Here is a 12,229-nt window from a genome sequence, read left to right as displayed (position 1 = left end):
CACACCATCGGTGCTCGGGCCCTAATTAAAGCTGCAAGCAGCGATGAAAGGGCCCTCGCACCCGGGCTAACCGCCACCCGTTGGCCTTAGGAAAAGAGTGAATAGTGGGCGACATGCATGTAATAATAATAATAATAATAATAATATAATAATAATATGTTTAATTTATTTAGCGCCTTTCAGGAACCCAAGGACGCTTTACAGTAAATTGTTATATAATATGAATACATATAAGTATACAGTCAGTATACAACATGTAATCAACCAGATGGAACAGACAAAGAAGGTTAATCTACATTAGACTTACAAAAACAAGCATAGTGCTGGAAATTGAGACAGACAGTCAATTAACAAAACATAAAGTGAATAAGTGAGTTTTGAGGGCAGTTTTAAAGGTCTGAAGAGAAGAGATATCACAAAGGTCTTGTGGTAGCTTGTTCCAGAGCTTAGAAGCTGATATGCTGAAAGCCCTACCACCCACACTAGATAGACGGAACTTGGGTACTGCAAGCAAGTTTTCAGAGCTCGATCTCAGAGTACGGGCAGGGACATAGGGGATAATCAATTCGCAGAGATAGGAAGGTGCTAAACCATGACGAGCCTTGAAAACTAGAGTAAGAATCTTAAACTGGATGCAGTAACTAACAGGAAGCCAATGTATTTGCTGTAAGACAGGGGTGATGTGAGCTGATTTTTTGGTAAAAGTGAGAACCCGAGCAGCTGAATTCTGAATGAACTGCAAGCGATTTATGATTTTTTTGGGTAGACCATAAAGCAAGGAGTTACAATAATCAAGACGTGAAGTTATAAAAGTGTGAACAACAGTTTCTGCATCTTTGAGATTTATTGAGGGTCTTAAACAGACAATGTTGCGAAGATGGAAAAAACAGGACTTGATAAGCTGATTGATGTGGGGTTCAAAACTTAGCCTAGAATCGAACAGCACACCAAGGTTTCGTATAGTGGAAGAGGGTTGAACCAGAACACCGTCAATGTTAATAGAAAAATCGTGTTGGGTGAGATCAAGGGATTTAGGGGCTACTAGCAGAATTTCAGTTTTTTCCATGTTCAACATTAAGTAGTTTTGAGCCATCCATATTTTGAGATTGTGTAAACAAGATGTTAAGGAAGGGGGAGGAAAAACAGAGTCAGGTTGTACAGTAAAATAAATTTGTGTGTCGTCAGCATAACTGTGGAAATTAAAGCCATGGTGCCGGATGATCTGACCTAGGGAAAGTGTGTAGATTAAGAATAAAAGTGGACCAAGGACAGATCCTCGAGGCACTCCACGAGATAAGGTGACAGAATGAGAATTGAATTTGTCGATGCTAATAAACTGTTGCCTGTCTGTGAGATATGAATTTAGCCATTTTAAAGCCGTTTCTGAAATGCCGATTGCAGACAATCGGGACAAAAGTACAGAGTGGCAGACGGTATCAAAAGCTGAACTCAGGTCCAAAAGGACCAGAAGGCTGAGGACACCAGAGACAGAGGCGAGGAGGAGGTCATTCACCACTTTGAGAAGAGCAGTCTCTGTACTGTGGAGGGGACGAAAACCAGACTGAAATGGTTCCTGCAGATTATTTTTGTCCAAGTGAGTCTGCAGTTGTGTGGCAACTACTTTTTCTAGGACTTTAGACAAAAAAGGAAGATTGGAAATTGGTCTAAAGTTACTTAGTACTGTGTCATCAAGGCCAGGTTTTTTAAGTATAGGGGTGATCATGGCTATTTTCAGTCCAGGTGGTACATAACCAGTCATAAGGGAACTATTTATCATGTGGGTGATTGGTATAATGAGGGAAGGGAGAAGGTTTTTGAGTAGATGTGTTGGTAATGGATCTAACTGGCAGGTGGAGTTAGAGCTCATAATCAGCTGTACAACCACAGATGTATTGGTGAGAGTAAAGTTAGAGATTGGGTAGGGTATCTGGAAAGTAGAAGTTTCTGAAGGAGTAGAAGAAGAAAAAGATTGATAGATATTGTCAATTTTGTGTGTAAAAAATGTCAGAAAATTTACACAAAGGTCAGAAGAACCATTAAGAAGTGGAGATGGTGGTTTAACAAGTTTGTTGATTTCAGAAAAAAGGGTCCTGGGTTTACACTTTGCTCTGTTTATAATATTAGACAAGTAAGTAGCGCGTACAGTGGGCTTTTTTATATTGTGATATGAATTCAGTGTAGAGGGTAGCATGAGCAGGAAGACAGGTCTTCTTATAGAGACGTTCAAGACGCCTAGCCTTCGCTTTCATTAATCTGAGCTCTGGGGTGAACCAGGGGGAAGAATAAGCTGAGGGGACAGTTCTGGTCTTTAATGGGGCCAGAGCTTCCAAGACATTAGATGTAGCTTCATTATATGATGAGAGAATCTCACCAGAACAACAGAGATTGACAGAGAGAGGCAGGGAGGAAGCAGCAATAGCAGTAGAAAAGTTGTCAGCATTTATGTTTTTCAGGTTTCGATAAGATATTGGAGATTTGATTTTAGATTTGGCAAGGGGGAGAGAGAAACTAAAGTCAATGAGTTTATGGTCAGATATGCCAACTTCAAGACCCTGGACACAAACATTATTAATTCCAACAGAGCAGATTAAGTAAAGGGGATGAGAATGGGAGTGAGTAGGAAAATCAATGTGTTGTGTTAAATCAAAACAGTCCAATACAGTCATAAAGTCCTTAGCAGAAGTACAGTCAGAATCCACATGAATATTGAAATCACCAAGCATAATAATATTATTATATTGAGCACAAGCAATAGTAAGCAACTCGGAGAGATCAGAGAGAAAGTTTGCATGATGTTTAGGCGGTCTGTACATCAGCAAAATCGAGAGTGGTGTGGGACCAGCAATTCTAAACGACAGATACTCAAAGCTAACAACAGCATGGAAGTCGATATTGATAGTTTTATATTTGTTCTTAATCACAGCTGCCAGGCCACCGCCTCTGCCAGTGAGACATGGTTTAGACAGATGGTAGTATCCAGGAGGAGTCAGCAGGTTAAGCTCCATAAAGTCATTAGGTGATTGCCAGGTTTCAGTGAGTAGTAGTATGTCCAACTTTCTTTCGATGATAATGTCATTCAGAAGTGTAGCTTTATTGGCCAGGAAGCGAGTGTTGAGTAGAGCAAAGTTATGTCTAAGGGGCGTATGAGTTTCACAGCACTGGGAGTATGTCACATCTCTAGCCAGAGGTGTGAGAGTATGAGACACGTTATTGCAATGAAAGTGCTTGTCGTTATGGTGACGCGTCATTCTATGTGAGCATATCACGGGTATTGAAGACGGAGAAGAGGAGTGTTGAATCAACCAGCGCTTAGGAGACCGATGAATATCATGAGGGCGACGAGCAATTCCGAGGCTTTTACACCATTCATATGTAGAAAAGTCCAGCCAAGAAAAACAGTTCATTTGGTGCAGTTGTGACGAGGTGTAAAAAAGCTCCATGTTAAACAAAAAGAGAAAAAGACAAGAGATGAAAAGGAGTCTAGTGACCGCGAGTTTATTTATGAAGTACATTGCCTTACACAGCTCGAGACGAACAGCAATCACAAAACGCAGCCACACCGAACACTGTTACACGAACTACGTTAGCCAAGCCCAGGGGGGTACGATCGCCAGATCTGTCATGACCCGCGAATTCAAACGTACAGAGAAACCCAGCAATGGGCACGGGCAGAGGGCTCGCGGGGAACAGAGGAGTGAGGCCGCACCACACACGTTAGCCAAGCCCGGTGAGGAAAACATGCAAAACACAATCAATGAGGAAGGGGAGACTTACTCACTGAAGGTATCAAGCGTTAAACCAGACACAGGCAGAGGGCTCGCGGTGAAGATTGAGGCGCGTCACGAACACCAACCATACAGATAAAGGCAGAAGTTTGCAAAAACCAGGAAACAGTCCAGTAATGTTTATGTTTGATGATTTTATATCCAAAATGGGGGAAAACACAAGAGAAAGCGATGATTGATGTTGATAGTGATGGAGGAGACTGAAATACTGGTGATCGATTTGATCTAAACAAATAATCCAAACATATGGGTCGAGACAGCAACATGTTGTAGTTAGTAGAAAACACGAGTCCAATCATCCAGACAATCAGCGACGAGGACAGGATGGTGATACACAGCTTGCAAACAGTTAGCAAACGGCAAGAAACAGCAAGAAACAGTGAAAATTGACGAAAATTGACGATGAGAAGCGGCAGCCACAATGAGCACGGCGTTCTCTCACTGGAACCGGAAATTCATGACAGGAGTGAGTGTAAGTGTAAGTGAAAGAGTGTAAGTGAATAAATACAGGAGAATTATGGCCAAGTCATTTCAAAGTGACACACTTCCTGCTGCCAACAGGTGGCGCTTTGACTGTAACTGAAGTCAAAGCGCCATGTAGATGTCTTCAGGCCAGAAATATTATCAAACATGTTAAGTTTGGAGCAGATAGGGACATCGTATTCCTGAGTTACTACAACTTCCTGTTTCGTGGCGTTAATCGCATACATTTGCACTTAGCCAAGAGCTACATGATTTAACGTATTTCTAGTATGTTTGGTACTTCGTGGCATATTGAAATGTGTTTCTGGGAGTAAATTACAGCTTAAAGCATGTCATTTCCTGTTGCCAGCAGGTGTCGCTATGACTAACTGAATATTGTCATATAGATGTCTTTAGGCCAGGACTCTTATGACACATGTGAAGTTTGGGGCAGATCAGACACAGTATGCCTGAGTTACAACAGCTTCCACCTTCATGGCAAAACATCAGACTTTGTCAGGCCGCCACTGACACACCCTTCAACGAAAACTCAAGATCTTTCATATTTATCATCGCTAAGGTCTTAAGATTAGACTGACAACATATGATATGGTTCTGGTTAAATCTCTAAGAGGAGTTAATCACAGTGTAAAACATGTCATTTCCTGTTGCCCGCAGGTGGCGCTATGACTGTAATTGAATATTGTCATGTAGATGTCTTCAGGCCAGGACTCTTATCAAACATGTGAAGTTTGGGGCAAATCGGACATTGTATACCTGAGTTACAACAACTTCCCACTTTATGGCAAAACATCAAACTTTGTCAGACTGCCACGGACATACCCTTCAGTAAAAAATGTCTAGATCATTGCAATGTAACGTCGCAAAGGCCTTTAGATTAGACTGACCAAATATGACATTGATCTGATTAAAGCTCTAGTAGAAGTTCGTTAAAGTACAACGTCTAGAAATGGCAAAAAATGGCAAGTTAATTCAAAATATCTGAATTCCTGTTTGGTTTCAGATTTTGCTCCAAGAGACTGTTTTGTAGGTATTGTGCTGTTAAATGTGTGTACCGAATTTCAAAATCTACGTGAAATGTAGCACGAGGGGCACTTCGTTAGGTGGCGCTATCGAGCCATTTTGCCCCGCCCAATTCTGAAACCTTATCAGACTTAAATTTTCACCACTTCTGATGCGTGTGCAAAGTTTCATGAGTTTTCGAGCACGGTCAGGCCCTCAAAAATGCGATTCACTTTGGAGAATAATAATAATAATAATTAAAGCTGCAAGCAGCGATGAAAAGGGCCTTCGCACCCGGGCTCACCGCCACCCGTTGGCCTCAGGAAAACAGTGAACAGTGGGCAACATGCATGTAAGCGAGTAAATACTGGAGAATTATGGCAAAGTCATTTCAAAGTGCCAGACTTTCTGCTACCAACAGGTGGCGCTTTGAGCATAACTGAATATTGCCATGTTGATGTCTTCAGTCCAGGACTATTATCGAACAGGTGAAGTTTGGAGCAGATCGGACATTGTATGCCTGAGTTACAACAACTTCCTGTTTCGTGCCGTTAATTTCCAACATTAGCACTCAGCCAAGTGTTGCATGACTTAACGTGTTTCTAGTATGTTTGGAACTTCTTGGCATATTAAAATGTGTTTCAGGGAGTGAATTACAGTGTAAAGCATGCCATTTCGTGTTGCCAGCAGGTGGTGCTATGACTAACTGAATATTGGCATATAGATGTCTTTAGGCCAGGACTCTTATCAAACATTTGAAGTTTGGGCAGATCAAACACTGTATGCTTTAGTTATAATAACTTCCTGTTTCATGACGATAATTACATTCTTTAGCAGTCAGCTTGGTGTTGCTAGCATGATTTAGAATGTTTCTAGCATGTTTAGTAGTCAATTGCATATTTTAGTATGTTGCTAATAGTGCATCATATTGTTAAAAACGTCACTTCCTGTTGCCAGCAGGTGGCGCTATGGCTAACTGAATATTGTCATATAGATGTCTTTAGGCCAGGACTCTTATCACACATGTGAAGTTTGGGGCAGATCGGACATAGTATGCCTGAGATACAACAACTTCCCACTTTATGGCAAAACATCAAACTTTGTCAGACTGCCACGGACATACCCTTCAGTAAAAAATGTCTAGATCATTGCAATGTAACGTCGCAAAGGCCTTTAGATTAGACTGACCAAATATGACATTGATCTGATTAAAGCTCTAGTAGAAGTTCGTTAAAATACAACGTCTAGAAATGGCAAAAAATGGCAAGTTAATTCAAAATATCTGAATTCCTGTTTGGTTTCAGATTTTGCTCCAAGAGACTGTTTTGTAGGTATTGTGCTGTTAAATGTGTGTACCGAATTTCAAAATCTACGTGAAATGTAGCACGAGGGGCACTTCGTTAGGTGGCGCTATCGAGCCATTTTGCCCCGCCCAATTCTGAAACCTTATCAGACTTAAATTTTCACCACTTCTGATGCGTGTGCAAAGTTTCATGAGTTTTCGAGCACGGTCAGGCCCTCAAAAATGCGATTCACTTTGGAGAATAATAATAATAATAATTAAAGCTGCAAGCAGCGATGAAAGGGCCCTCGCACCCGGGCTCACCGCCACCCGTTGGCCTCAGGAAAACAGTGAACAGTGGGCAACATGCATGTAAGCGAGTAAATACTGGAGAATTATGGCAAAGTCATTTCAAAGTGCCAGACTTTCTGCTACCAACAGGTGGCGCTTTGAGCATAACTGAATATTGCCATGTTGATGTCTTCAGTCCAGGACTATTATCGAACAGGTGAAGTTTGGAGCAGATCGGACATTGTATGCCTGAGTTACAACAACTTCCTGTTTCGTGCCGTTAATTTCCAACATTAGCACTCAGCCAAGTGTTGCATGACTTAACGTGTTTCTAGTATGTTTGGAACTTCTTGGCATATTAAAATGTGTTTCAGGGAGTGAATTACAGTGTAAAGCATGCCATTTCGTGTTGCCAGCAGGTGGTGCTATGACTAACTGAATATTGGCATATAGATGTCTTTAGGCCAGGACTCTTATCAAACATTTGAAGTTTGGGCAGATCAAACACTGTATGCTTTAGTTATAATAACTTCCTGTTTCATGACGATAATTACATTCTTTAGCAGTCAGCTTGGTGTTGCTAGCATGATTTAGAATGTTTCTAGCATGTTTAGTAGTCAATTGCATATTTTAGTATGTTGCTAATAGTGCATCATATTGTTAAAAACGTCACTTCCTGTTGCCAGCAGGTGGCGCTATGGCTAACTGAATATTGTCATATAGATGTCTTTAGGCCAGGACTCTTATCACACATGTGAAGTTTGGGGCAGATCGGACATAGTATGCCTGAGATACAACAGCTTCCTCTTTGATGGCGAAACATCAGACTTTGCCAGGCTTCAACGAAAACACAAGATCTTTGATATTTATCATCGCTGTAGCGTCTGTGCAAAATCGGATCTGCCAGCCAACTTTAGAATCTTCAGAATGCTTTTAGCCTCCTGAACTGTGCGTGTAAATCACGAATCGGCTCCGGAAAGTCCGGGACCAATTGCCCCATTGGCACCTTTGTTACCTCATTGAAGAAAAACAGAAGATATTCTCACCAGCTCCAGGGACTTCAAAGAGTCACCCTGGTGGGGCTAAGGGCCATGTGGTCACAGACAGCGGCCACAACCCCAATACACACACACATACAGACACTCACAAACACGCATGGAGATTGTGAATGTACATTTATCCTCCAAATATGACTGTGCCAAAGTGTACCCGTCATTGTATTTAAAGTTGCATGTATGTATCCCTAGTATATAAGCTTAGCTATGACTGTAGTTGTATTAGTTTTATTCTAAACGATAAAATTCAAGTATAAACTGTATCTCCCCTTTTATGTCTTTGCCATCTGACAAGTTTGGTCTCATTGTAAAGCTTTCGTTATGCCCTAATTGAAAATGTATGTCACATTACTGTAAAATGCATTCTTCTATTTTTAATGGTACTTTGAAGAAAATGTACTCAGATCTGACACTTCATAAACTATGCAAATTAGGTCATAAATGGAGACAAAGAAAAAGTTTGCCCGCCAAAATCGCACCCTCATCATTGGCTGATGTACCCAAGGGGGCGTTCTGGTCTGTTGTCCTTAAAACACAATGACACGCGTCTCTCGATTGTCTCTCAATTGTCCCTCAATTGTCCCTTGCCATTTCACGCACGTCTCTCCCGGACGTCTCGGCAACCGCGCTTCCATCACGTGCTCCTCTTCTTCGGGACGACCATCTTTTTGGCAACAAGTTTTCTTTTGTCAAGCCTTCTTCATCCATCGCCCGAAGTCTTCACTCTTCATCGCCTAGGAGACTGACTCTTTCTTCTTTATAAACTTTCTTCTTTAGAAACATTCAATCAAGATTCAGTCAAGTGATTCTTTTTCTTTAGTTCTTTGATTGACTTTAATGACACAAACGGCAGCACCTAGGCAATATTAGGCTGCTGTCACTATAAGACAGAGTGCAATATATTGCATCCAATATACTGACACACTTCTGATTTCTTTCTTAATTGTTTACACTTGGTTCAGTGGCATAGCGTCGGAGTATGCAGGGTATGTACATACGTACATGCTCGGTCCGCTCAGGCCCACTTGCTAAACCCAAAAATGCCCTTTGTAATATGCTTGTTTGAGAATCTGTGAAATAAACAATAGGTCTAAGGTTATGTAGTTCAAAAATTGTTGTAATGAAGTTGCAAACCAAATGCACAGTAAACATCAAAGTTAAGAATGAAGAATAAGAAGAAATTGAAAGGGAGTGTGGAAAAACTTAGTAAAGATTAAGTTTGTGATACTGTATACTCACAGCAAAGTTCTTTATTGTTCTTTGCTTGAAAAGAACTAAAAAGAAGTTTGGAATACCTTCGCAGCAGTATACTATTAATGAACATCCCGACACCACTCACGCTGCTGAGAGTGGTGTTTGGATGAATATATAAATATGTGCTGCATGCTTTCCTCTCAATAACAAAAACAAAACAAAAATAACAGTGATGAGAAAACAGCAGTAAAGAAAAACATCTGATCATAGCAATGTGGATATATTTGCACGAGCTTTGGCACTCACGTTTATTTTTACTACTTTATACAATATATTGATTTAAAGATACAAATATCTTAACTGATATCTTTAGCCTTCTGTAATTGAGACATTCAAAATAAATTCATTACAAACAGAAAGATGTCAGAGCAGGATCTGAGCAAACTTCGATTTACCAGTGAGCAGTAGGCCTACATGAATGTAGCATTCGCTTGGGCCGTGAGCGATTGAGCATACTGCTCTGGCATAGAGTGAAATATTGAGCGGAGCATCACACCGCTCCATGCTCTGATGTCTGTTATGAAAAGCTTAAGGTTTTAATTTTCCTATGATGCTAACTTCCTTAATCATATTTTACTCCTTTGGCTAAAGAAGTCAATCAAAAGACCAAAGACTTTACCAAGAAACAAGGTTTTATCATGTGTCTATTTTCTGTGTCCAAACTGTTGATATATGAAATACAATCATATTACTACCACCCTAGAGTTATAGGTGTATTAGCCTCAAAACATATATGTATAAATTTTTTTAAATAACAAATAAAATTATAACTACATTATTCAGCATAAAGCCAATTAACTGAATTATTTTAATAATAAAAATTAATTTCACAGCCCACAGTGTAGTAATGATGTTCTCTGAGTAGCAATGTCACAATATCACAGTCCATACTACACCCCCAGTTAATCATGTTATAGTTAATTATGTTATATTATTAAATATGTATAGATATGATGTTCAGCCTGACCTTCTCTCCAGTGTCACCTTTCGGCCCCTGCTCTCCCATGTCTCCCTGTCAGAGAAAGAATAGAATATTTAATATTGTAATACATTGCATAAACTGTACACAAGCAGTGTTGCCCATTGTACACTGCTGTTTCATGGTAAAACATAACAGAGAAAACAAACTGTCTTTAGTTATTCTAATGAATTAGACTTCTAATGAATTAGAAGTGTATACAGTACACTGTATTTAATGAGAAGCTGTATTTATATATATATATATATATATATATATTTTTTTTTTTTTTTTTTTTTGTATAGATCAAAAGGAGGTGGAGAGGGCATTTCTTCAGTTATAATAAATAAGAGCTATGGGCCCGATAACATTTGTGGGCGGGTACTTAAGTTCTGTGCTAGAGAATTGAGTCCTGTATTTCACTACATTTTTAATGTTTCTGAGGGTACAGCATGTACCAAAGGTATGGAAAGATGCAATGATTGTCCCTGTTCCGAAATTCAGTTGCCCTAGGATGCTAAATGATTTTAGACTGGTGGCTCTTACATCTGGTTTAATGAAGATTCTTGAAAGATTTGTTAAATCTGAGATATTGAGGACAACTGAGTGTTTGTTAGATCCGATGCAGTTTGCCTACAGATTTAAAAGAGGCGTAGAGGATGCCACGATCACCCTGATAAATTTACTTCTGAAACATTTGGAGGGGAAGGGGTCTCATGCAAGACTTCTATTTGTAGATTTTTCCTCTGCTTTTAACACAATCCAACCTCACATCTTAATAAGTAGCTATTAGAACCAATTAAATTGAGTAATAATTTACTGGGCTGGATTCTAGACTTTCTAACTAATAGGACACAAAGAGTGAAAATAAATAATACTTTATCTGCACAGGTTTCTTCCTCCACTGGTTCGCCACAAGGATGTGTACTTTCTCCCTTACTGTTTATTCTCTATACAAACGTGTCAAAGTAGTCATGAAAATTGTTTTATTTTGAAGTACGCAGATGATACTGTAATTGTCAGTTTACTTAAGAAAAATGAGATTAGTCATGGACCAGTCATCAATGACTTTGTAGAGTGTGTGAGGAGTCTCACCTTCATTTGAATGTATTGAAGATCAAGGATATGTTAATTGTTTTTAGGAAGAATGTGTCTATGCATGAAGTCACATTAATTCATGGTCAAACAGTGGAGTGTGTGCATCTTATAAGTACTTGGGGACAATCATTGACTCAAAGTTGAGTTTTGAAGCCAACTGCGAAGCAGTGTGTAAAAAAGGGCATCAACGTTTGTTCTTTTTAAGGAAACTGTGCAATAAAACACTGTTAATTTTGTTTTATCGTGCTTTTATTGAATCTATTCTGTCTTTCTCTATGGTTTCCTGGTATGGGAACTTATCTTTAAAGAGTTGGAACTCTATTAACCAAATTGTGAATTGGTCTAGTAGGCTGATTGGGGAGCCACAACTTAAACCTGCTTCGCTGTATACCAGGCAGGTACAACGATTAGGTGTTTCAATTTTAGGTGACAGGCAGCATCCCCTGTATTATGAGTTCCAGCACCTTCCCTCCAATTGATGGTTCAGAATACTGCAGTGCATAACAAGGTGATATAAGAACAGCTTTGTCCCAGTAGCGATTTTTAGTGTTTTGTTGTAAAGTCTGTCTATTGTATTGTTTGTATGGGAAAATCCCGAACTTGATCACTGAAACCTAATTTACCTACGGGTATAAAATAAAGGAACCTGAACCTGATATATAGATAGACAGATAGACAGATACATAGATAGATAGATAGATAGATATTCAGATATATCATGCAAAACAAAACATTGCTGACATATTATCAGTTGACTCTTAGAGTAAAACATGGTTTACCTTCTCACCCTGTTCACCTCTGTCACCCTGATGGGAAAATAAATAAATAAATAAAAATTAGCAGTGTTAAATATATAAATGCTACAAACTCAAGGATTAGGGTGAACCGAAGAGTCCAGCTCGATCAGATCACATCTGTGGTTAAATTCATTTTCATTTAAGATATGAGGTTCATGATACAGATGCCCATCTTACTGTACATGACCTGTGGAGTAATGAACACAGAATATATACATTTATAT

The 12,229-nt window shown here is 39.6% G+C and overlaps 1 protein-coding gene across 1 annotated transcript in view; it reads right to left on the bottom strand.

The window, feature by feature from the left end:
* The window catches only part of LOC127515652 (collagen alpha-1(XXV) chain), a 378,235-nt gene that overhangs the window by 139,903 nt on the left and 226,103 nt on the right, over window positions 1–12,229 (bottom strand). The window contains exons 9-10 of the mRNA XM_051899532.1: window positions 11,988–12,014; window positions 10,120–10,164 (exon numbers count right to left, since the gene is read on the bottom strand). Of these exons, the coding sequence (XP_051755492.1) occupies window positions 10,120–10,164; window positions 11,988–12,014 (72 nt within the window). The remainder of the gene's footprint in view (window positions 1–10,119; window positions 10,165–11,987; window positions 12,015–12,229) is intronic.

This window comes from Ctenopharyngodon idella, chromosome 7 (genome assembly GCF_019924925.1).
Source record: "Ctenopharyngodon idella isolate HZGC_01 chromosome 7, HZGC01, whole genome shotgun sequence".
NCBI lineage: Eukaryota > Metazoa > Chordata > Actinopteri > Cypriniformes > Xenocyprididae > Ctenopharyngodon > Ctenopharyngodon idella.
This window is presented reverse-complemented; position numbering and strand designations above follow the sequence as displayed.